Here is a 26,584-nt window from a genome sequence, read left to right as displayed (position 1 = left end):
GTTCGGTGGGGAAGGTTGAAGATATTGACATTTTTGAGGATGAGGCTGGGTGGGGAGAGTTCCTGCGAGTCAAGATTCTAATTGATTTATCCAAACCTCTGCCTAGAGGAAGGATGTTACATCTTCCAGGGAAGGCTTAATGGATTGCTTTTAAGTATGAACGCCTGCCAAAGTTTTGCTTCTGGTGTGGCGTTATATGCCATGGAAAGAAAGGGTGTACTCGACAGGGCCTCAGGCAAGCTGGTAATAATGAAGAACTTTCTTATGGAAACTGGTTAAGAGTGTATTGATTTTCAGAGAGGGAAATGTGCGAGAACAGTTTGGAGAAAAGAAAGAGTTGAAAGCTCTGGAATTCTTATTAAACTCAGTAAAAGTACATAATGAATTACAACTGAGAGAAAGATATTTATACTAAAGTTAATCTAGCTGTTCAACTAATATCAGTTAAAACTAACTGTATAACAAAAAGAAAAACTAAATAACAAATCTGTCGAAAACTAAACTGATAAAATATCTCAATACCCCCCCTCAAGATGAAGGGAATAAATCAAGGACATTCATCTTGGACTTCAGCAGCTGAAAAGGACCCCAAGCTAAAGCTTTTGTGAAGATATCAGCAATCTGATGCTGAGTGTTGATGTGGAGAGTACGTATAATGCCATCTTGAATCTTATCTCGTACAAAATGACAGTCAAGCTCGATGTGCTTGGTCCTTTCATGAAAAACTGGGTTTGCTGCAATATGGAGGGCAGCCTTGCTGTCACAAAAAAGCAATGCAGCCTGTGGATGCTCAATCTTAAAATCCTTAAGCAAAGCAAGAAGCCAAATGATTTCACATGCAGTGGAGGCCATGGACCGGTACTCTGCCTCAGCTGAAGACCGAGAAACGGTGTGTTGTTTCTTAGATTTCCAAGAAATGAGAGAATCACCTAAGAAAACACAAAATCCTGTGATAGAACGACGTGTATCCGGACAACCTGCCCAGTCCGAATCACAAAAAGCCTTTAAATGAAGTTCAGATGCAGCAGAAAAGAAAAGGCCTTGACCAGGAGAACTTTTAAGATATCGTAAAACTCTATAGGCTGCATCAAGATGAGTTTGACGAGGATAAGAGCTTGAGACAACTTCAAGTTGGATTCCATAGGAAATTTTGCAGGCTTGGAGGCAAGTAGCCCACATTCATCAATGATCTCCAAGGCATATTTACGCTGGGAAACAGAAATACCTTGAGTATTCCGAGCAACTTCTAAACCAAGAAAAAACTTGAGAGGACCAAGGTCTTTCAATTTAAACTGAGTGTTTAAAAAATCAGTCAACTGAGAAATGGCCTGAGAATCATTACTGGCCAATATAATATCGTCAACATATACCAACAAAACCACAAAAGAAGAACCTTGAACCCGGGTAAACAGAGAATAATCAGATCGGGATTGAGAAAATCCAGAATTGAGCAAAGTGGTTGAAAATTTCGAGAACCACTGTCTAGAAGCCTGCTTTAAGCCGTATAAGGACTTAGTCAATTTACAAACTTTAGAAGACTCTCTGTTTGAAGAACAACCAGAAGATAGTAAATTCCGTTTACAATCAAAACCGGGAGGAAGAGTCATGTAGACCTCTTCATGTAAATCACCATGCAAAAATGCATTGTTTACATCTAATTGGTGAAGAAACCAATTTTTAGATGCAGCAACAGCCAGTAAAATGCGAACAGTGGTGAGTTTAGCCACCGGTGAAAAAGTGTCATAATAGTCTAGACCTTCGCATTAGGTGTACCCCTTAGCAACAAGCCTAGCCTTGTAACGTTCTATAGAACCATCAGCTTTATATTTGAGTTTATAAACCCATTTACAACCAATAGGCTGCTTATGAGAAGGCAAATCAACGATTGTCCAAGTATTTTTAAGCTCAAGAGCAGAAATCTCAGCATGCATAGCATCTATCCATTGCTGAGATTTCACTGCTTGATGAAAAAATTTGGGTTCAACATGTGAAGAAATACTAAGACAAAAGTGTTTGTGTTTAGAAGAAAGTTTATGATAAGCAAGACAAGAAGAAAGAGAGTAAGGAATACCTGATTTGTTAGAAGAAGATGAAGAGGATGGGTGAGTAGCAAGTTGGCAATGGTAGTCTTGCAAAAAAACCTGGTCTACATTTAGCACGAGTAGACTTTCGAGAAGGAACAATATCTGTAATAGAGGTAATATCTGTAGAAGGAATATCAATAGGACCAGAAACAGTATCTGGAGGAAGATGATGAACATCTGAAGAAACAATATCAATAGACTGAGCATTATCAGTAGACTGAGGAGAAAAAGATGGTACAATGTGAGGAGAACTAGGCTCTGTAGATTCAGAAAAAGAAACTGGTAAAACAGAAGGATTAAAAGATAAGGGATCAGAATTAGAAACAGATTTATAAGGAAAAACTGATTCATGAAAGATCACATTTCGAGAGACAAAAATTGATTTAGAATTCAAATTCAACAACTTGAAACCTTTGACACCAGCTGGATAACCTAAAAACAGACAAGGAGTAGCCCTAGGATCAAATTTGTGACGATTTCTAGTCAAGGTTGAAGCAAAACACAAGCATCCAAAAACCCGTAAATGTGAATAAGAAGGAGATTTTGAAAATAATATCTCATAAGGAGATTTATTTGACAATAGGGGAGTTGGAATGCGATTAATAAGATGAACTGCAGTGAGAACACAATCACCCCAAAAATGCAATGGAAGATGAGATTGAAAACGTAAGGCACGAGCGACATTTAAAAGATGTTGATGTTTACGTTCAACAATGGCATTTTGTTGAGGAGTCTCAACACATGTTCGGTGATGAATAATACCTTTAGTCATATAAAAATTGACCATATCAAATTCAAAACCATTGTCCGAACGCAAACATTTGATTTTGGTATGAAACTGAGTTTCAACCAAGTGAAAAAAATACTGAATGAAATAACGAGTTTGAGACTTGGAATGCATTAAAAATACCCATGTAAAACGACTGAAATCATCCACAATGGTAAAAAAAAAAAACTATTATTATTGGATTTCACAGCAAAGGGACCCCATATATCACAGTGGATCATGTCAAACAAAGACTGAGATACAGAAGTACTAGAAGAAAAAGGAAGCCTATGCTGTTTTGCTAAGGGACAAACTGTACAAATGGATTCAGAATTACAAGAAACAGAGGGAATGAAATTTACTAACAATTTCATCCTAGAATTCGACAGATGACCTAACCTATAATGCCATAGGTCAGTGGAAACATCCTTTATTGAAACAGAACATACTTGTGCAGAATGAAAAAGAGGCTTATGCAGCAAGTAAAAGAGACCACCTTGCTGTTTACCCACGCCAATCGTCATCCAGTCCAACAAACTCTGTATGAAACAAAAATTGGCAAGGAAAATCAAACAACAGTTAAGAGATTTAATCAACTTGCTAACAGAAATCAAGTTGAAAGAGAAGGAAGGAACACAGAGAACATCATGTAATGTAAGATGTTTAGAGAGTTTGACAGTACCAATATGTGTAACTATGGCATAATTACCATTTGCTAATTTGACACGAGAAGAAATAGTAGCAGTAATTGAAGTGAATAATGACACGGAACTGATCATGTGATCAGTGGCACCAGTGTCAATTATCCAAGAAGAAGATTCATCAGATGAAATAGCAGGTGAAGTATGTGATGATGAAAATACAGAATGTTTCATATCCAAAGAAACAGAAACATTAGCAGAATGAACCATGGATTGCTTCATGTTCGAAAGGAAGGAAGCAAAAGAAAAAGGAAGTGAATTAGAAATATTACCTCCCATGTTGGAGAACAAATGATCCTGAGAGCTACCTACTTGAAGTGCTGAAGGAGAAGTCTCAGAAACTGAAGTTGAAGGTTTAAGGAGAGAAAGCAGTTGTTGAATCTGCTCTTGAGAAATAGAAAGCTGAGGAATCTGAAAAGATTGATCAACTTCTTGGACTTGATTTGCTGAAATGGTATTCGGCTTGTTCTTGTTGAACTTGTACCCTGGGGGGTACCCATGCAATTTATAACATTTTTCCATTGTGTGGCCAAGCAGACCACAATGAGTACACAAAGGCCTGTCCTTACGAGATTTGCCATTGTGATGTTGCTGATTCTGAATTTGTGATGAAGCTCTAGTCATCAGTGCAGCAGTTTCCACTTGAACAGGATGAACAGAAATGTCACGCTGCCTTTCCTCTTGAATAACCAAAGAAAATACCTTATTGATAGAAGGTAATGGATCAATGAGGAGGATCTGCCCACGGATCTGAGCAAAACTGTCATTCAGTCCCATGAGGAACTGAAAAACGTAATCTTGATGCGAATGGTCAGCAAGAATTTAGGTTTATCACAGGAACACTGTGGAATTGGCCGATAATTGGTCAATTCGTCCCAAAGCCCCTTAAGTCGGGTAAAATACTCACTGACAGTAAGGTTTTGTTGTGAATGCGAGGAAATCGCCTTCTGCAATTGGAAGATTCGAGGGCCATTCCTCTGTGAAAAACGATCCTTCAAATCGTTCCACATATCATCGACCGAGTTGATGTAAATCATACTCGCGGCAATATCCTTGGACACAGAATTCAAAATCCAGGACAAAACCATATTATTGCTGCGATTCCAGGCATGAAATTCATCTTCAAGCTCAGCAGATGGTTTCTTGATCGATCCATCAATAAACTTGAGCTTATTTTTGGCTGTTAAAGCCATGATCATGGAACGGCTCCAAGTGTGATAGTTGTCGCCTTGAAGAACTTGAGAAACCAAGACAGAACCGGGACTGTCCCCGTGATGAAGATAATAAGGACTGGAAGAATCAGAGAACGCAAAAGAGAATGAGCCAGACGCCATGGATGGCTGCTCTGATACCATATTGATTTTCAGAGAGGGAAATGTGCGAGAACAGTTTGGAGAAAAGAAAGAGTTGAAAGCTCTGGAATTCTTATTAAACTCAGTAAAAGTACATAATGAATTACAACTAAGAGAAAGATATTTATACTAAAGTTAATCTAACTGTTCAACTAATATCAGTTAAAACTAACTGTATAACAAAAAGAAAAACTAAATAACAAATCTGTCGAAAACTAAACTGATAAAAATATCTCAATAGAGTGAGTTATCCAATTCGTCGACGGAATAGAGGATCAGTAGCGGCGGAATACGTAATAAATGATGGGGCTGTTGGAGTTCCAAAACACTGTAGTGATGAAGGGGCCCCGCCTAATCGATCTCTAATTAGGACTTCACTGAGCAGAGCTCATATGGTAGAAAATGCAGGAGAGGAGGTTGAAGATACACATATTTCGAAAAGTCCTAGGGCTGTACAGCAAGAACGACGCTTGGCTGAGGAAAATGTCAGTTTGGAGGAGCCTTGCTTGATGGAAGTGACTAATGAGCAGCAGAGAAGGCGGCCAGATGGGATGGAAGGACTGGGTAATCAGAAAGGAGTCATTTCTAACTGCTTGGAAGGAAAAGAGGAAGATTTGCGGGGATCCTTTTGCTTATCGAGGCAAATTATGTTGGGGGGTATGGAGTGCATGACGTTGAAAAAAAAGAGGAAGAGAATAGATCTTTAGATATGGAAACAATTAAGGAATTTTACGAAGAGCCTTTGACTGGAAAGAAATTGGCTGAGTTGGCTGAAATAAAGGAGTCTTCTAGTTAGGGCAATTTAGAGAATTTGCCCAAACACGTGGGGCAAAAATTTGGAGGGTTACTTGCAGGGGCAATGCTACGGAGCAGCAACATTTCCGAAATTCTTATAATTACAAAAATGCCACAAGTAAGCAAAATTTCTGAATGAATTTCAAAAATTTTGCTTCACCCAAGCATTACCCTACTTGTAGGGGTGGGCAAATTCGCCTCATACCCGCAGATTCGTACTGATCCGACCCGCTTCGTACCGAAGTTTATGGATATTGTATTGAAATTGCACTGTGCGGGTCTTCAAAATATATACCCGTGACTAACGGGGCGGGTTGCGGAAATGAATTTTTCTTGATCCGCACACCCGCCCCGACATATGCAGCATATTCTTATAAAAGGTAAAAATACTGTGAATCTTCATCCCTTCCCGCATAGGCGCATCATACCATCAAACTTTTCCCCAAAAAGTAGAACCCTAATACAACTCCTCTTCCTCAATTCTCATACTACCGTGACTTAGCCTCCCAAAAAGTAGAACCCCAACACAACTCCTTTTCCTTAATCCTCATACTACTTTGACTTAGCCTCAGAGTCTCAGACGTAGCCGGCACATCCATCCAAAAATCAAGGGTTTTGAATTTTTTAACAGTTCCAGCCCATTTTTTCCTTTCTTATGCGGTTTAGGGTTGGAAATCAAATGGGTTCTTCACTCTTTGTAAATTTGACAGTCGGCCATCACTTGTCTTCCACACAATTTGTGCCTCGACCCCTCTGTGTTGAAGAAATCTTCACTCTTAACTTCCAATGTCGGCCGTTACTGTAGGTATAACTTCCTACCAAAATATTTCAGTCTTTATCTGAGTTCTCTCTCTCAAATGGCTTGATGTTTCTATTGTGTTTGTAATATTTCAGTCTTTCTTTGAGTTATCTCTCTCTCTCTCTCTCTCTCTCTCTCTCTCTCCCCGATGACTTGATGTTTCACTGATTCTGTTGAATGCTGATTTAGTTGTTGTCATTGTTGAGATTCTGGAGAACAGTCATTATTGTTCCAGAAAAGTAAAAAGAAAAAGAAAAAGAAAAACTCGGTCCACCCCGACATCCGGTCCGATCCATGACACCCAACGATCAACGGATTGACATTTTCCTGTGCGAGTTGCGGGTGCCAGGTTTCAAACCTGTGCACTGGGGATCAGGTTTCAAAAAACACTAAAATCCGGCCCGTGCCCACCCCTAATTACTTGGATCTAGTTCACCAAGCCCAATATCTCTATCCATGTATTCAGTCCTCAAATCTGAATACTCCTTTGCAAGTTGAGAATCCTCCACGTGTGGTGTCGTCTCTAGAAGTTTCTCATACCGCACAGAGAGTAGAACATAATACATGTAACGAAGAGAATCTGGGTTCGGCTGTGAAGAAAAGATCACGAAAGGGTTGTTCCAAGGATAAGTCGTGTGATTTGAAAGAATATGAGGTGTTGCCGGTTTTAAATTTTGAAGAGGAAAATCAAGAAGATGGACAGCCAAAGAAGAAAGGTCGGTAGGTTAGTTCTTCTACTAAATTGGGGAATATTGAAGAGGCGGAGGCTACATTCAACCATGATTTGCCTAAGTTGGAACTACCGGGGGCTTGGGAACCCCCGAGCAGTTCGAACTCTCAAGAGGTTAGTGAGGGGAAAGAAACCCGTCCTGGTTTTCTTAATGGAAACCAAGCTTAGGCAAAGTAAAAGCTCCTTTTTGAAGACAAAACTGGGGTTTGATAACATTTTTATAGTGGATTGTGTAGGCCGTAGTGGGGGGTTAATCTTAATGTGGAAGGTGGACGTTGAGGTTGAAATTCAGAATTACAGTAGGCGACATATAAATGCGATCATCAAAGATCCGAACTCAGATTTGTTTTGAAAATTTACTGGGTTTTATGGACACCCAGATGTCAACAAACGTTTTGAATCGTGGTCTCTCTTATGTCGACTGGCATAATTTATCCCAAAACTGTGGATGTGCATTGGTGACTTCAATGCTTTTACTTCATCGAAAGAAAAATTAAGCTCTTTTATTCGAACCCCAGCTCATGTCTTTGATTTTTAGCAGGTACTTGCAGATTGTCATTTGGTAGACTTAGGGTTCAATGGCCCTAAATATACTTGGACAAATGGCCGAAGTGGTTGTGACTTGATTCGAGAAAGATTGGACCGAGCAATGGCTAATGATGAATGGAGAAATTATTATAATGTCTCTGAAGTTAGTGTTCTTGCTAGATCTAGCTCATACCATCACCCTATTTTATTGACCTGCTATAATAACTTAGATGTGAAATGGAAGAAAAATAAGTCCTTTAGATACAAGGCGAGTTGGGCTAAAAGAAAAGATTTTGGGGAGTTAATCAAAAAAGCTTGGTGGGATAGACCTCAGCAGGGTAGTCAATGGTGCAAGGTGCAGGGTGGATTAAAGAAATGTCAAAAATACTTGCAACAGTCGATGAGAAAAGAGAATAACCAAGTGGAAAGCAAAATTAGAGAGGTTTCTCAGAAGATACATCTTTTGCAAATGGCAGACGATGAGGTTAATGTTGAGGAGGAGAACAAGTTGCAACCTGAGCTTTATTCTTTGTTGGAGCAGGAGGAACTCAAATGGAAGCAAAGGGCTAGGGATGATTGTCTTAAGTTTGGAGATCGTAATACGAAGTTCTTTCATGCATGTGCAAATCATAAAAATCGAAAGAAGCAAATCTCAAAAGTTGTGGATAAGGATGGCAGAATCTGTTCTACTCAAGATGAGATTGAGGAAGCTTTCAATGTTTATTTCAAGGATCTTTTCACGGCTGGGTCTAATTTGGAGATTGAATAATGCGTGGAAGCTATTGAAAGAAAGGTCTCTCCCCAGATGAATGAGAGTTTGTTGGCTGAACTGAGTTTGGAAAAAATCTCCAAAGATTTGAGTCAAATGGCCCCTCTTAAAGGTCCTGGACCAGATGGTTTCCAAGCTGTTTTTTTTTCTCAACAAAACTAGACTGTTGTTCAGGAAGAGGTCAGTTTGGCTATTTTACATTTTTTTAATACTCTTATTCTTGATGTTACCATTAACAGGACTTATATGGCTCTTATCCCTAACACTCATTCTCCTGTACATGTCATTGATTTTAGACCTATTAGTCTCTGCAATGTCATTTATAAAATTCTATCAAAGGCTCTGGCTAATAGGCTTAAATCTGTGATGCCTTATATTATCTCCTCTTTTCAGAGTGCTTTCATCCCAGGCAGATTAGTTTTCGAATAATGTTTTAGCTACATATGAGACTATGCATTCTATGCATACACGTATATGGAGTAAGACTGGTTTCATGGGTTTTAAATTGGATATGTCTAAAGCATGTGATCGGGTAGAGTAGAGTTTTTTAGAGGCTGTGATGTTGAAAATGGGATTTAATGCTAAGTGGGTTAGGCTTATAATGGTTTGTGTGACCTCAGTACAGTATGCTATTATTGTGAATGGCAACCCAGGAGAATTTCTTCAGCCTACTAGGGGACTTCGTTAGGGTGATCCTATGTCTCCTTACTTGTTTTTGATTTGTGTGGAAGTGTTGAATTCTTTACTCTTTCAGGCTGAGAAGAAAGGTGTTATTTCTAGTGTTCCTACCTCTCCTAAAGGTCCTAGAATTAGTCTTCTCTTTTTTGCATATAATAATATGATCTTCTGAAAAGCTAACTTGGTGGAATGGAGGAGAGTTTTGAGGACTTTGGGGATTTATGAAGCTAGGTTTGGTCAAAAGGTTAACTTGATGAAAACTTATGTCTTTTTTAGTAGAAATACTAGTAAAGGGAGAAGAGCTGAAATTTTAAAACTCTCAGGTCTGACTAAGTCTAGCCATTTTGATTCTTATTTGGGATTACCTGCGTTGGTTGGAAGGTCTAAGATGCAAGCATTCAACAGCATCAAGGAGAAAGTAGGGAAAAAAACTTGCAAATTGGAAGTTTAAATTTCTTACACAAGATGGTAAAGAAATCCTGTTGAAGGCTGTAGTCCAGGCGATCGCCACTTATTGTATGAGTATTTTGCTTGTTGCCAGCCACTCTTTGTAAGGACCTTAATAAAATGATGCAGCAATTTTGGTGGAAATTTATGTCTAATTCAATAGGAATTCATTGGATGTCTTGGGAAAAGATGGGTAGGTCAAAAGGGATTGGAGTTATGGGTTTTAGAGACCTAAACTACTTCAATAAGACTCTCTTAGCTAAGCAGGGTTGGATGGTTTGTCAAAATCCTTCTTCCTTATTGGGTAGCATCCTAAAGGCTAAATATTTCCCTAATTCCTCTTTCTTGGAAGCATCCCTGGGGAAACGTCCTTCATATGCCTGGAGAAGCATTTTTTTAGCTCGAAATCTTTTGAAACAGGGTTTAGTTTGGAGAATTGGAAATGGTGATAGCATTAAAATTTAGGGTAATAGATGGATCCCCACACCCATTTCTTTTTTAGTCCAATCCATTCCAATGCCGCAGCTTGTAAGTAGCCGGGTGGAAGCACTTATTGATAAGGATTTAAAGTGTTGGAATGTGCCTTTGATTCAGGCCACTTTCAATCCCGAAGAAGCTAGGGTGATAACATCGATTCCACTGAGCCCTAACCTACCTCCGGATCACCTTATTTGGTTAGGTACCAATAACGGAATTTTTTCTGTTAGAAGTGCTTACCATTTAGGTTTGGACATCATGGAAAGGGATAGAGGTCAATCCTCAAAGGTTGAGAAGGTTTCTATTGTTTGCAGATCTCTTTGGAACCTTCCAATCCCAAATTCGGTTAAGATGTTCATGTGGCGTGCGTGTAATGACATCCTTCCTACTAGATCGAATCTTCTCAAACGGAGAATGATTGATGATGGAAGATGTCCTTGGTGTAATTTAGAGGAGGAATCTATAGCCCATGCAATCTAGTTTTGTCTAGCTGCAAAAGATGTGTGGAATGCTGATCATTCTATTTTTCATAAATGTGCTTTTGTTGAACAATCTTTTCTGGACATTTTTCAGCAATGTTTAAATCGTTTTGACAGGTTTGAGATGGCTTTCTTTGCTGCTATTGCTAAGAAGATATGGCTGAGGAGAAATGCTATGATTTTTGAAGGTGTCTCTGAACACCCAAATAAGATCTATGCAAATGCTGTCGGATTAGTTGATGATTTTAAAAGATGTCTTAAAGGTGATGAAGAGATGTCTACGTCTATGCAAGAGAATGTTAACTTTGATGCAGCCATCAATAGAAGTGTTGGTTATGTTAGGGTGGGATTGATTGCTAGGGATTATTTGGGTAATTTGAAGGGAGCTAAACGTCTTTCTATTTCAGTGATAACTGATGCCTATAATGCATAACTTATGGCAGCTTCTCATGCTGCTATTTTCTGCATTCAAGCTAGATTTTTGAATGTGATACTTGAAGTGATGCTTTGAAGGTTATAAAAGATGTGAACTCCCCCCCCCCCCTTTCCCTTTATCTTTTTCGAAGTGGGCATTTTATAGAAGGTATCAAGCAGGAAGCTTTGCACTTGAATTCCTATTATTTTGTTCATGTGGCGAGAACTTGTAACGAAGCAGCTCATGTACTTGCTAAAATAGTAGCTGCTTCTTTTTGTGATGATTTTTGGTTTGATCAATCTCCTGCTTGTATTATTGATATTGTTACTAGGGAACAGAGAGTCCCTAGATCCTAAAAAACTTTTGTATTTTGGGATCAGTCTTTCAATGAAGTTTTATTGAGCATTTGTTCGAGAGAAAAAAATGTTCCCTGATTCTCTCCAAATTTTATGACATGTTATGTGGGATGTGCTCTCCTTTATTAGCCTATATATTGATGTATTTTGTAACAAAAATGATGTAATGAATCAGACAAGATGTAGTCCTTTGATTTACTTTGTGTTCTCCTCTTCTTCTTCCCTCTCTCTGTTTTCTCCTCCTCCTTATTTCTAACATAGTATGAGAGCATGAATAGGCCAACGCCAATCTTTCGATCCTTCAAGTTGCAACCTTTGTCAAACATTAAACCATCTTTTAGTTTCAAATTTTCTATCTTCATGTTGCACGTTTTTCCTCAGCCGAGCCTCTCTAGAAAACTAAACCACCCCTTTCGTACTGCACCAGTCCTCCCTACCGCACCATTTGGCCAATCTGCAGAAGACCCAACACCAGCAGACATAGAGTCGATACCCAGAGACCACGGCCCAAACCTCTCACCTCTGTTTCCCTTTCTCTTTGCTCTCTCTCATAACTTTTATCAAACACCTCACCTTCACATGACATCCACAGAACCAGTTCTCCCAAAAATCTCTCTTCTCTTTAACGAGATGCCCTGCTCCTAGACCACAACATTACTCAACTCTACCATTACCGCACATACCCAGGAATCTCTCCATCACTCAGAAATTCTTTTTTCCTGCTTACCGGCAAAAGACTTGCACAAGCTCCTCTGCACTTTTGCTATGCCCAGTGTCTTCAAAATCTTCCTTTGTGCCTCTCTATCTTGCACACCCTTATCGCTGGCACACTCTGCACCGCGTTATGACCATCTTCATTTCGTACCTCAGCTTCCACCTCCAGTGACCCCTCAATCATCATAATATCTCCTTGGTGAACCAGGCTCGACCCAGATGCTTTCTGCAACCCCCTTTCCTTCATCATCCTTCTCACATACTCTACATCAGCCCAATATCCCTTCTCTTCCACTCAAAAAATAAAAAAATTTGCAAATCAATAGTCCTTTGCCGCAAAGTTTGTGTGCTCCACTGCAGTACCACCTCCGGCGTCTTTTCCAGCATCCTTACCTGATGACTTCTCCACCGGCCAAGTCTCCCACCTCTGGCACCGTCTCCGGCCGCGAACCCTCCAGTTTCCATGCCCTCTCCATCCTCCGTGAATTCTTCTCATAAGGTTGTCCACAAGTTGCAGTTTCTTTTTTTTTTTTTGGTTTTGTTTCCTGTCTACCGTCGTTTTTAGTCCATTTTTCTTTTATTTGTTTTGTCTTGTCCTGTACTATGGTATACTCAGAAGAAGACACTAGAACATTGAAGAAAAAAAAAAAGAAAAAAGAAAAAAAAAAGGAAATCAGAAGATGCTCGAAGCTGCTAGACATGAAAAAAAGAAAAAGAACGGGAAAATCTCACTTTGGCCCATAGTTGACCCTTTTCTATTTGGCCCATTGTTGGCCCAATTTCAAGCTTGAGGCAAATGTTTAAATGCACAAGCTTATTTAAGCCATTTGTTGACTCTCTTCTCTTTGGCCTACTGTTGGCCCAATTTTTAGTTTGGGGAAAATGTTCAAAGGCCCAAGCCTATTTATACCATTTGGAGGCTATTTTCTTGGCCCATTGATGGCCCTAATTCTGGCTTTGAGGTACAGTTTAAAAACTCAAGCCCATTTATGCCATTTGTTGGCTCTTTTGGCCCATTGTTGGCCTAATTTCTTGCTTGAGATAATGTTTAAGACCCAAGTTCACTAAAGCCCTTTGTAGGCTCTTTTCTTGGCCCCTAGTTGACCCTAATTTTGGCTTTTGAAGTACAGTTTGAAGACCTGGGCCAATTCACCAAAAAAAAAAACAATGATGAGAAGAAGAAGTTAAACTAATGGAAGTTACTCCCTTCAGTTTGCGGGAGAGTGTTAGAGGATAACATATATTCAGGCAAAGGATCCTCAAATCATGCAGAAAATCCTCTAAGACACATCAGCCCTATAAGAGCCGACTCTTCCTTGTTTTCCTCTCCAATATTTTCCCTGATTTCCTCCATGTTTTCCTCTTCAATAGTCCCTGATTCTCTCCAGATTTTATGCCATGTTATGTGGGATGTACTCTCCTTTATTAGCCTATATATTGATGTATTTTGTAACCAAAATTATGTAATGAATCAGACAACATGTAGTCCTTTGATTTACCTTGTGTTATCCTCTTCTTCTTCCCTCTCTCTGTTTTCTCCTCTTTCTTATTTCTAACAAAATACAATAGAACCATGCAGTGTTCACTGTAATTAGGCTTTCCAAACGCAAATTATACCGTAATTGCCATTTTCACTCAGAAAAGACTTGTCGTCGGACATCATAAGGGCCATGATGTGGAAATGTAAAACAACAAAGTCATGTAAACGACATGGGAGAGGATGTCATTTGAATCATTTCATATTAAGGTGCCATTGAGACTAAACGCGTTAAAACATAAAACCGCCAACCAGGCGACCACTAAACTACGAACGGCATGGTCAAAAGACAAAAATCAAATTGTTCCCGAATTTAGGCCGTATTTTGCATTAAACGGCTTTAAAAAACTTAATAAAAATATGACATGTTATTTATAAGACTCGAATATAATTTCATCTATCCTTTTAATAAATAACATTTTTCAAGCCGATCGAAGCAAAAGGCGGCTTACTCGTATGGAAAAACTCTTTGAGCACATTTTCGCACATATCGTGCTGGATAAAGAAAAGGTTTCTATTGCTTGACTAAAACTTCAGATGCTTCTGCCCATTACCATGTAGATGCGTACGCAGTACACACCCCAGCACCAGTGAGCATCTCAATTCCCATTGAGTTTTTACGACTAAATTCGTATAGCCAAAAACATCCACAACAATTTTATGCATTTGGGAGCATCCAAAAGAAATCAAATGACAAAACAAATTTAAAAAAAAAATGCGAAGATTTGTTGGAACCAACCAGAAACCAAAACAAATGGCATAAGATGAGACAAAAATGAAGGGTGCAAGAAGAGTAAGCTCCTTGCAGAGAAATGATACAAATTTTTCTCTATAAATGGAGAACGAATATCAAGCAAATTAAACTCTAAACCCCCTGCTGTTTCTTCTTCCCCTAGCTTTCTCAAATTTTCTTCCCTTGGACCGCACGTAAGGTTTAGTGTGGCTGTGAGGCACACCAGGAGCTTTACCAAAATGTTTGACTGCTTCACGAGCATTCTTAGGACCTCTAAGAAGAACCTGCGATAAGCACCAGCAAAACTTTATTTTGATGGAATTTACATGAGGAAGAAGCACAACATGTAGCAAATTACCAAGAATATCTTAACAGAGTAACACGATTTACATCAGTGGATTCCCAATAGACGAGCAAAGATATGCAGCAAGGAAGCTTTTTCATTTTTTTTTGCAACTATCTAGGTGACCTTTGAGAAAAAAATAAATAAACACATTTTAATCTCTCTTGGTTGGCCAGGTCAGAGTGACAAGAGGTTCCAATTGGTTCTCAAAAGAATTGAGGGAAAGGAAAATAGTCAATGGGTTCCTTCACAGACCATTATTAAGCATGTATCTTTCATTCAGTCTCCTAGTTCTACAACTACCAATATTTTCAAAATTTACATTTGCTAACAAAAATCCCAATTACGAAAATGAAAGGGGAAACAAGTCCCTACACGAACCCACCAAAAAAAAAAAATCTTTGACACATTCTTGGTATCTCTCTCTCCTTTGAGGCCTTGTGATAAAACTTCAAAAACTAAGTAATTCCAAACAACTAATATACCATTATATATGCATTAAAACAATCTTCTTTACTCATGAATGCAGCTATTAAGACCACAAAAATCCAAAAATCTTCATCGTGGACTCTAGATTCCGACTTTCAAATCAACCCAAAACATGAGCACTAGGGTGGCAACATGCATTCCAAAATGAAGAAGATAAATTACATTTACATAAGCAAATAACAAATGGGTTCCAAGTATTATACCGTGTTCTGACCAAGAGGCGCCATGAGAGCCAGCTGGTCAAAGGTCAAACACTCTCCTCCTGCCTTCTCAATCCTCGCCCTCGCCGTCTCCGTGAACCTCAACGCCGCCACTTTCAATGACGGCACCTCCTGAACCCTAACGTCGTCCGTCACAGTCCCGACGATCACCGCGATCTTTCCCTCCTATTGTCAATCCAAAAATCCACAATATTAACGATAAATTTTAATCCAAAAAAAAAAAAAATAATTGAAAACAAACCTTTCCTTGCGCGAACTTGATCAGCCTCGAGAGCGACAATGGCGGCTTGTTGATCTTGCTCATGAAAAGCCGCTTCAGAATCACCGCACTGAAGTTGCTTCCGGTTCTCCGTACCAGAAACCGGTATAGCTGATCGTACACCACAAGAATCATTCAACAAATTGCCAGATCCACATATACATACATATATACACGCAGAGAGAAATTATGGAGACCTTGACAAGGAGCTTGAGGTAAATATCATCGGATTTAGGGGCAGTTCGCTTGGTTTTTTTGCTTTTGCCGCCGGCGACCAAATCGATGCCCTGGAAAACAATATTTCAAGAGCACCACATGTTATGGATTGTAGAGAACAATGACTATAATTATTATAGTCCCTGTTTGGTTCTCGAAAAAGCTGGGAGAAAATGGGAAGAAAAAAAAGAGTTCTCAAAATTAAGAAAAAGACATTTTTTCAATTCCTTGTTATCACTCTTTTCCTGAGAACCAAACAGAGATAAACGTGTTTGGGTAAAGAGAATATTACCATTGTTGTTCTTCTCCCAGGTCGCAGCAGAAGAGGGAGAAAATTAACCGTTTTATACGTTACTAAGTGGTTCCTCTGGTTTGCTAGGGTTTTTGGGGAATCATAAAAACGGCTTGTAGCTTTCTTCTTTTTCTGATAAAACGACTTGTAGCACAGACGTCAATAATGTAGAGCTCCAAAATTTATCAAGCTTTGAACCGCTCATTGGGCTTGAAGTGTAAACCCGGATCTGCCCAAATGACAAAGGACGCACTATTGGGCCTTAAGGGCTGTTGGCCCATGATCAGATGTAGGACTAGTGAATAAGAAGCGTTTGAAGCATCAAGTGATTAGCCAAAATTGGATTGCCAATATCCAAGTTGTTTTTGGGTTTCGATGAGCAAGTGTAAACCGATCGTGAAGGACAAAGTTCGACCTCAAAACATAAAATATTTAACTAAAATAAAAAATAAATTGTAAAGCCAAAGTTCGACCCTAAGACATCTACTTTTATACTATATTAAATTATTACCCATCCCAAAAGCTTAAGCAAATACGAAGCTTAATAATTTAATTAATATTTTAACACTTTATTTTTAAACTCTCCATTAAGAAGTAAGGACAAGTACATAGTTCTTATATTATGTTAAATCACTAGTTATGTTCCAAAAACTTGCCGACAGTAAATTATTTAATTATTTAGTTAATATCGTCACTCAAACAGTTGAGTTTGTGTTTTGATCAAACTCCTTGGCTGCTTTTTTTCCTTTCGGACACAAACATCGAGAACCCCAGTTGAACATGGAGAAGATTTCTAACCCCAGGCAACAACTATGCCAATATGAAACAGCAACAGTCAACAGATTTACGTGGGATTACTGTCCATTTATTGGTTCCTATTTCAGTAACATCTTAATGCCACTAAAAGAGGTTTCTTTGAGATAATCATTTCATATGCAACATGAGCAGCTCCGGTTTTTCAACAAATTGTTTCCACTCATTGCAGAATCTTGCGACAGTTGCCCCATCCAAAACTCTATGATCTGCACCTATATTAATCTGAGAAAGAAAATACAATGTCAGATTGGGTAAATTATAGCATCTGTCAATAACAAAAGGTTAATTACATGTTAAGAACAAAGTAATAGTCAAATGTTTATTCATATCAAATCTGGCAATTTTCTTGGGTTGTTTTGTATCATCAATATACGAAGACTAGATAATAGAGATTATAACTAAATAATAGCTAGTATTATGGTAGAGTGGCAGTAACAAAAGAACATATGTTTTAATCATCATAAATCACGGAGCATTTCTAAATTAAGAATCTATTCCTTCCTCTTCAAGACTTCAACTAAACGACTAAAGCATCACAATGAACCATGAGGGGATGTATGCTGTGGTTTATGTTCATATCATTTGGGGGAAAGTGTTGGAGGGTTTTTGTTTTCTTTTTGCTAAGGTGTTCATTAGAGATATGAAACCAAGATAAATAATTCCTTGCTTACAGTCATTATTGATGCAGGATACAAATTGCCATCATCTGCAAACTGTGGAACTTTCTGAATCCGGCCAATTGCAATAATGGACACTTCAGGCAAGTTGAGGAGGGGAGAACCAAATTTTCCGCCAATTGCTCCAATATTGCTTAACGTTGTCGTCCCACCACAAATATCGGCAGGATTAAGCTTGTTACCCAATGCAGCTTGTTGTAACCTTGACAGTTCCTTTGTTATCTAAAAATATAAACAATATCTGTAAGTAAAAAGCACATTGGCAATACACACATCAAAAAATAGACAAGAATGAAATCATGATATGTTGCAGGGAATTCAACCCGTGTATATATACAGGACATCAACAACCAAAGGCATTGCATTTAGGCATTAAATGTGAACCATTGCTATTGTCTAAATTTCAAACTACTTACTGCCAAGCTTAATAGTTAACCCACAGGTTATTTTCCCTTTATTATAAAATCTTATGGTCAAAGCAATCAATTGCCCAAGAAACAGTAGCACGGGAGTACATGATATGGGCTGAGAAGCAACCGCCAAGCAAATTGTCTCTGTTGCCTTTTACAATACTTGATGTAAGTCAAAGCTTTTGACATGACAGTCAACAAGCAAGGAAAAATATATACTTCAAATATTATTAAAATAGCTGTTGCGCCCACTATTGCATGAAGGAAAACGTAACGGATATATTAGTTAATGGGCTGTCTTAGTAGTTTAATGGGCCTTGAGCCTTATTAGTTAATGACTTATTAGTTTAGTAGCCTTTAGGTGAGTTTATATAAACAAGACTAGTTAAATATTTTAGGCATAAAAATTAGTATTAGTATTAGCTGAAAATGGAGGGGGAGTACCTCGAATCACTTACGGAGGTTTTAGGCATCCTCGAATTTGCCTAATTTCAGTATAATATCATTTTCCAATTTTATTGTTCTTCATTGTTCTTACATTTCTTCCATTCCAATTCCATTTTCCTTATTCAATTTCCATTTCAGTAATCTGTGTAACAGAAAATATCATACTCCATTGCCTTAACTGCTGCGTTTGAGATGGACAATTAACTTTCTTTTCTTTGTAACCTAAGCAATTTTTTTTTTTTTTTTAAAATAAAAAAGGGTAGGAGAAACTGTGAAAATGAAAAATATAGAGGTTATAATGAAAAGCAATTTACTAAATGTAACTATAGCAGGGTTTTTTTTTTTTTTTTCATGAATAAATATAACTAAGGCATAGTATCAAACAAAGATCATGTTTCCCATCTTTATCTGTGCTTCTTGGAAAAACTGACAAGGAGTTTCAGAAGAATAATAAATTTCACATATCATGTGAACAGACAAGAAGATAAAATTAAGAAGTTCCACAAAACTAACCTCCAAGATTGAAAGTGACTGAACATTTTTTATGTTTGGCACAACCAGACCATATGGAGTAGCCATGGCAATTCCAATATTGTGCGAACCTATAGTAATAAACAACTTGTATCAAACATTGAACAATGTTTATAAAATTATTTGCAGCCGGACATTGATTAACACGTCTCAAGAGAGCAATTAGTTGCTGAGGCCTATAATTACTAACACTTCCACGATAACCCCAACTATCCACATCAACAAGCTTTTAGCATGAGCTCATCCAAATAACATCTAGGCATTTTCTTGTACACCCATTTAAACTAAATCATTTCAAATTTTTTTGGAGCAATCGAGATGAGTCTCTAGCAATATTCACTATATATGTAGTACTATAATTAGCAAATCGCATTTGAAACACATTTTCACATATTCTTTTGTATGTATCAGACACAAAGTTGGACACTCAAATAGTAGTGGTAAACCTTTATCTACTCCAAAAATGTAATAAAAGCAAGAGAATTATAATGTCTTTAAATTGGAGCCTAATTAACATTCCTGCTTTATTCTACTCTAATTTCCACATTTTTGGCCACAAATAAACAAACTCGATTTTAAAAAAAAAAAAAAGAGTTAATTCACGAAACACACAGATATACATGTTCGATGTCCTACTTCCACAAACGTTTATGACAAAATGAAATATAAGCACATATACAGAAAAATGGCCTAGAATAGGAAGTGAAGCAAGAATGTCATATACTCACTGGTACAAAGAGAAAGTTCTCATTTTAGCACGTATGACACATGATATGATGCATATAGAAGTCAGGTTTTATCAGCTTAACAAGTATCTCCGCTTATCATAAATGCAGAAGCAGTTAAAATAGCAAATTTACATACCTTTGAGGTTGACCTCAAGTGACAACTCATTGAAGCAACTATTCATTAATGGATACTTGCTCAAGGCCATTGAAAGTGACTTAATCAGTGATGGAAGGAAAGTGTGCTTAACATCTGGATCGGAATTATTATCTTGGAAAGACTTTTTAAGCTCCAATAGCGCATTGCAATTTATCTCATCCACATAATGAAAATGTGGAACTTTTGCAGCCATGGACATTGACTTTACCATTGTTCGCTGGAAACCCCTGAAACAAAAAACATAAGTAACTTGCCTTTAACCCTAATTCAGTCACAGTTAGACTACTAACAAAAATAATTCACATGAATATTTTTTTTTTCAGATGAATTCATTATGTTGCACATAAATAAACTACACATTGCCAAGTTACAAGCTGGTAGGAGTTATGCACAGATCAAAACTACAACAGTGCCCCTACTAGCTAGGTGGCTTCTCTTGTATACTTCTTGTGTACCTGGGGCACCTTACGCTTTTAATGATATTTCGATTATTTAAAAAAAATAAAAAAATACTGCAACAGCATCAAATCTTCATATTAGATTGGTCTCCTTAATCTCCCAATTGTATCAACTATTTTTAATGAAGACCAGTGAACCACAGGCAATGTAATCCGATGTATTGGCTTGATGGCAAAAGCTAAGGAAGACTATGGCTACACAAGCCACAGAGTCCTAGCTAGTATTCACCAAGTCAAACTGATGGAAGTGAATGATAACACCTCTATAGTAATGAAACTCTCAAACTGTCAAACTCATCATGGTTTTGTCCATGTCACAAACTAAATGGAAGAAAATCCTATTGGTTTTTCTTTTTTCTTTTTTCAAAACAAAAGAAAGTGCTGAAAGTTCATGTTTGTATCCAAGATTACCTCAGGGGAACTGTCTTATCTTCATACTCATAGTCCCCTCTAACTTCAGCTGACAAATGGGGTTGATCCTCTTCTCCTTCAACAAACTGCCTCCCCACATCAGCAGTCAAGGAAGCATATGGATCTTTGATGATTCCTTTCTGGACAGCATATTTAAGCACATCTTCTTTTAATACCCTCCCATCTTTACCAGTTCCCAGGACATCATTTATATCTACACCATGTTGCTTTGCAAGGTTCCGAACAGCAGGTGTGGATAGAACTCCATCTATGTTGTTTCTCTTCAGCTCTGAACCAAGTGACTTTGCATTTTCCAGACTATCAAGAGTTAGAGTAAGGTTTTCTGAAACATCATGAGTCAGGGTTGGAACCTGAGTTTCCTCAACAACAATTTTTAAAAGTGTTTCTCCAACCTGCAATATCAGGAGAATCATTATAATAATTTCCTTTCAGTGTCAAACAAATGCAAAAGTGAAATCTAGTCTTGATTTTTATGACTTGCTTCCTAGCAGCTCTATTTAACACGGTTTCTGATGGATGCCAAATTAACTCCCCCATGCTGTCTCTCACAGCCACTTAGAAAACTGAAACTACATATCTAACCATCAGAAGGTTGAATCATTAATCAGATAAGGTTGAGAACGAAAACATGCTCAGTTCACCAAAGTGATATACTTGAATTCTCACCTTTACAATGTTGCCAGGAACATAGAGAATATGCGCAACTTTTCCTTTGTAACGACTTGTTATTTCTATAGTTGCTTTGTCACTTTGAACTTCACAAATTGGTTGAAATTCTTCAATTTGATCCCCCTGCCAGAGTAATCATATCAACAATTATTTCGACTGACTTAGTCAAAACAGAATCTAGGGTAGAATGGATAGGTATATATACACAGAACAACAAGAAAGCAGGTGATTTACAGCACAGGTCTATTATCCTATTTCACTAAAAGTGCAGAATTACGAGTTTCATTATTCAGGTGAAAGAAGGCTTAAATTCCCCAGGAAACCATGGTAAAGTCCACACCTAAGAATAGCAAAATCAATGCTAGAGCTTAAGCTAAAACCAATTAATGAATTCTGAAAAAAGTTTATTTCTTCCTGTAATACATATTTGATAGACTAAAGAAAAATCTTACAGTAAGGACCATATCAATATTTCTTAACAAACCAGACTTAAACCAAACACAACTAAAAACTCTACATTTACAAGCATCTTGACACATACACAAAACCTACTGAGAATTCAGAAATAAGGGCAGAGAGCGCCAATAGTTTGGAACAAGGAAGAAGAAGTGGGAGCCAGTAATTCACAAAACCAACCACACCTTCAGCCAATTTATCTAAATCAACAAATATGTTATAAGACATAAACAGGCAACATTAGCATCATTCACTCACCTCTTGCACAAACCATTTAAGAAGTTCACATTCGGCAATACCTTCACCGGTTTGTGCTAATGGCACATCAACTATCCCACCCACGGAAAGATCCGCCAAAGCATGACTTGAAAACCAACATCTCTTCACAGTATATGGAATATTGAACTACAAAATTGATAAGGAAACATTCAGAAACCCACAAAAAAAGATCTCGAATAAGATGGCATTTGTACACGAGTTCCACATTATCATTGCTTCAAAGACAAGTCATATAAACATGATTGATTTGATTAATTGAGGACCATTTGAAATACCCAATGTCCACCAAAAAAAAAAACCAGTACACCCAGATCAACCATTGAAACAATAGAATTAGTCAGAACCCATTTGGGTGGCCAATCCACCAAGCATAGGCCCTTAATATGGTAATTGAAATTCAAGGTGAAAAAATGACACCAGCTTGGCAAATTAAAATGCATGTTTGCGTTCATGAAGCTATTCAATTACAAATGCGTCCACTGCATAAAAGAGAACCGATAACTAAATCCAAGAACCAACAGTGATTGGCATAATTAGCGACTAAACAACTCAACTAAAAACCAAAATCAAACTCTAATTATAGACTGAACAATGACAATGACCATTTGCTACGTTATTAGTAACTAAACGACGACGAACGAAACAAGAGCAAACTCAAAAAAAAAAACAAAAAAAAAAAAAAAAAACCAACGAGCCTAGATAATACGAGAAGAGCAGGCACACACATATATTCGATTCTCAGCGGGCCGAAACGACGCCGAAGCGGATGTGAAGAAGGCAATCCGAGAGGCGAACCGCTGAAACGGAGGGTTGAGCTCCGACGAGGCAACCGGACACGGGTTCGGAGATTTAGAGGTGTACGGACACAGTATACACCGTGGACCGGAGTTCCAAGACCTCCTGTTCAGAATCCTCCGACAGATCATCATTCTCCGGCGTCGCTGTACTGTTAGGTCCTTTGCTTATTTCTTAGAAATTCGTTGGAAAAACACGGCCCTATTTCATCATTCCACTGATCAACTTGAGTACGAGGAATTGAGGAGGTCTTGTCCCTTATCAGTTATCCATATCCAATCCAGCTTAGCATTTTCTTGCTTTGCGTTTGCAACTACCCAACCGGGAAATTAAATTATGGAAAAGATTCTCACTCTTTAAGTCTTACGTTTTTAAACTCACGCTTTTTAACGAAATACTAAAAGTTTCCCTTAAATTTTGAATAAATTACTGTAAATTTTAAAGGACAATCTACGTGTAAGATTAACACGTGTCATTCAACATATAAAAAGCACGTGTTATTTAAATAATATATATTTTTTATATATTTTTCTAATAACATTAATAAAAAAAATATGTATTTTTCATAAGTTTAAGTGATACATGTCATTTTTATGCGTAGATTATAAAAAATTTCTTACAAATTAATTTATAAATTCTTTTTTGTCTAATTTTAAATTTAATAATAATTTTTAATGCCATGTAAAATAATATAGATTTGAGAGCGTAAAAATAGAAGTTAGTAAATATTCTCATTTAAAGTGCGTATATTAATAACGTCTGTCAAATGAGACCCTTAATTAGTATTTGTTGTCAAAATGGAAGAAAATAGAAGTTACATTTTTTTTATTTATTGAAACGTTGAAATTGCTTGTTCAAACTGATCTCTATGCGTTCGGGAATGCAATGACAAATTGAAATGATATTACTGAGAAAAAGGATATCAACTTTCAAATTAAAAGTGATTGGTGCATAACAGTTGTGTATAACTCGTGCATAACACAAGATATATGGGTGAGACTCATGTAGTGGATTCTACTCACATGAGTCTCATCCCATGTGTTTTGTATCGTACACAATTGTTGTGCAAAAATATTTCTCCCTTTCAAATAACACATAAATTTTCAAATAAAACCAAAAGGCCTACGGAGGAGAGAGTGAAAACCAAAGTACAACTACGTCTTTGGCTTTCTTAAGGTGACTCAATTATTTTGACAGAAATTTTTCGGAGAAATTTTTTTCAATGCAGTCTAATAAATTAGTATATGTTCTCTTTACATGTGAGAGACGTATGTTTTTTTTTAATAGAATGTCTCACTGATAACTGTACTCTTGTTCTAACAAATGAAATTATTTCTGTTTGAGATCGAGGAGTACGTCCAAACGTTTCTTTCATGTTCGTTCATATGAATCATCGATCTCCCAGAAGGGATTGATGGCAAAGAGAAAGAAACATCCACCGCTTGTGGCTTATCCGACACAGTCCAAACCAAAAACGCCATCCTCGATCTTCAACTCATCTGCAAAAAATCTTGGTGGCTAGCTCCACAGGTATATATTCTTTGCGTACACCATCCTCATTCCATTTCTCTTATTTTTCTTTTCATGCCAAAGAAAACAAACTTGTAAACCCTAGCAATATATACTATAAATTCGGCCACCCCTTATCCTCTACCATTCCGAGTGCTTGCAAGAACATCATGAGGAGCTTTCTCATCTTCTTCCAACTCTATTTTACATGAGGTACACAATCTCTTTCCTATCTTGGTGACTACCATTTTATTTTGAGAAATTGTGCACTCGTATTTATTTCAGTTAAATACACTTTACCCCCAATATTGTTTGACATCTTTTATAATTTTGCCTCCAAAAAAAAAAATTTCAATATGCCCCAATCAAGTTTTAACAATTTTTAATTTTACCCATACGTTATTTAAGTCCATCATTTTTTACTGAAATAAGCCTACATGCGATGCAAGTGGGTTTTTAAGTGAAATTCTTCTCGAAATATCCCTAAAAAATCAATTTATTTATTTAAAAAAAAACGATTAAAAAAAAAATTGTTAGGGATGGCTCAGCTGTAAGAAATTACATATGTGTCCCTTAGACACATTTAATTCATTGTAACGGTTGGAATTTAAATAATTATCATAACGGTAATTATTTAATTTGTAACGATTGGAATTTTAAATAATTATCATAACGGTAATTATTTAATATAAGGATTGAATATAATTTATTCCACATTAGGTTATATGAAATCGTAACGGTTTAAAACGGTTTTTATATTAAATTTTCTGATTTATTCTCCTTGATGGGAGGAGAATAATCAGCTATCTATTGATGATGAGGGTCCCTAGCCTACCTATATATAGAGCCCTGTGTATCCATCTATTGGCACACTCATAGACATAGGCCAGAAGAACTCTCTGAATTTTGTTTTTACAGATTTTAGTGTTGTAGAAAACTTCTTCGTTCTTCGTTCTTCGTTCTTCATCAAGCTTGAACAAAATATGGCTGGAGGTATTTATAATTCCGCTGCTTATTATTTTATAGCATTTTATTTATATATTATGCTTACATGTGGTATCAGAGCCAGCCTCTATGCCAATTTGTTCAGCTTTTAGTTTTGGTAATTCTTTATTAGTTGAATTGTGCAAATTTCTGTGTATCTGTTTATTGATAATTTCACATATTGTTTTGGGAATTTTACATATGTGTGAAAATCTCTTAATAATTGCACATCGTAAAACATGAACACTGTAAAGCATGAAAGCATAGATATGAATATTTTTATTGAAAAACTTGCTACACTAACATGTGGGTATTTGGGTAGGGTTTAAAACCCATGCAGTTTTTGGGTTACAAAGTGGGCCGACCCGAATGGGTCAGCCCAATGAGGTTATCTGACCCAGCCCTAAAAGCCCAAACCATTTATAGTAGCCCATCAAGAATTAAAAAAAAAAAAAAAAAAAAAAAAAAAAAAAAAAAAAATTGGGTTATTGTGGGGTTTAGAACGTGGGTTTCCAAGTGTAAAGGGCCTAAGGCCACTTACTAAACCATTAGGCCATGATATTTATTATGATATCATGTCATAAATTTATTTTGTTATGTTTATAGGTTCAATATTAAAATTATTGTTTCTTTAATACTTGAACTTAGGAATATAATTAATTTTAATTATATTGTTTAAATATAATTTGTTTGATGCCTATACCTAAGAATAATTAACAATACCATACATGCTGGCGTGTTTACAGTAATATCCGAGAATGCAATGTCTAGAAAAGTTCTGGCTAAGGAAAGTCTTGGGATTTAAGTGTGTCCGTTGTGACCCCCCTCACTTTCCTGGGAACTCACCTGGTTGCACCTTGAAAAATTACTGTTTACCCCATTTAGGTATTGGTTTGTTATATTCTTAGGACTTTTGTGAGCATCTATACAGTTAATAGATGTTAATGAAGTAGTAATTATTATAATATTTTTGGGAGAGCCACAGCATCCCAATTTTAGAATAATAATTACATCAAGGTTATACACATGAACTTCATATAAAAAAATTAACATCGA

General features: G+C 37.2%; 2 protein-coding genes across 2 annotated transcripts; both read right to left on the bottom strand.

The window, feature by feature from the left end:
• Positions 1-14,259: 14,259 nt before the first annotated feature.
• LOC133858884 (large ribosomal subunit protein eL18x-like) lies at positions 14,260-16,331 on the bottom strand. Its single transcript, XM_062294336.1, has 5 exons — positions 16,181-16,331; positions 15,870-15,959; positions 15,655-15,783; positions 15,396-15,578; positions 14,260-14,644 (listed from the first exon to the last, which is right to left on the bottom strand). The coding sequence occupies exons 1-5, from the start codon at positions 16,181-16,183 to the stop codon at positions 14,486-14,488; spliced, it is 564 nt and encodes a 187-aa protein (XP_062150320.1). The 5' UTR covers positions 16,184-16,331; the 3' UTR covers positions 14,260-14,485.
• Positions 16,332-16,941: 610 nt separating this feature from the next.
• Positions 16,942-23,382, bottom strand: LOC133880747 (lipoamide acyltransferase component of branched-chain alpha-keto acid dehydrogenase complex, mitochondrial). The gene is made up of 8 exons (XM_062319743.1): positions 22,966-23,382; positions 22,220-22,366; positions 21,503-21,628; positions 20,816-21,228; positions 19,926-20,173; positions 19,044-19,132; positions 17,668-17,895; positions 16,942-17,218 (listed from the first exon to the last, which is right to left on the bottom strand). The coding sequence occupies exons 1-8, from the start codon at positions 23,167-23,169 to the stop codon at positions 17,105-17,107; spliced, it is 1,569 nt and encodes a 522-aa protein (XP_062175727.1). The 5' UTR covers positions 23,170-23,382; the 3' UTR covers positions 16,942-17,104.
• Between the last annotated feature and the right edge of the window lie 3,202 nt (positions 23,383-26,584).

Source organism: Alnus glutinosa, chromosome 1 (assembly GCF_958979055.1).
Source record: "Alnus glutinosa chromosome 1, dhAlnGlut1.1, whole genome shotgun sequence".
Lineage (NCBI taxonomy): Eukaryota > Viridiplantae > Streptophyta > Magnoliopsida > Fagales > Betulaceae > Alnus > Alnus glutinosa.
Note: the sequence above shows the minus strand (reverse complement) of the source record. Positions and strands in the feature narration are given on the sequence as shown.

Excerpts from the sequence above, each read along its gene's own strand:
- LOC133858884 (XM_062294336.1), bottom strand. Across the intron at positions 15,784-15,869 it reads ACCTCAAGCTCCTTGTCAAG|CTATACCGGTTTCTGGTACG; the intron begins GTCTCCATAATT and ends GTGTACGATCAG. Across the intron at positions 14,645-15,395 it reads CGCCTCTTGGTCAGAACACG|GTTCTTCTTAGAGGTCCTAA; the intron begins GTATAATACTTG and ends TGCTTATCGCAG.
- LOC133880747 (XM_062319743.1), bottom strand. The coding sequence starts at position 23,169 with ATGATGATCTGTCGGAGGATTCTGAACAGGAGGTCTTGGAACTCCGGT. Across the intron at positions 20,174-20,815 it reads GATAAGACAGTTCCCCTGAG|GGGTTTCCAGCGAACAATGG; the intron begins GTAATCTTGGAT and ends TTTTTGTTTCAG. Across the intron at positions 19,133-19,925 it reads ACTTGAGGTCAACCTCAAAG|GTTCGCACAATATTGGAATT; the intron begins GTATGTAAATTT and ends TTATTACTATAG.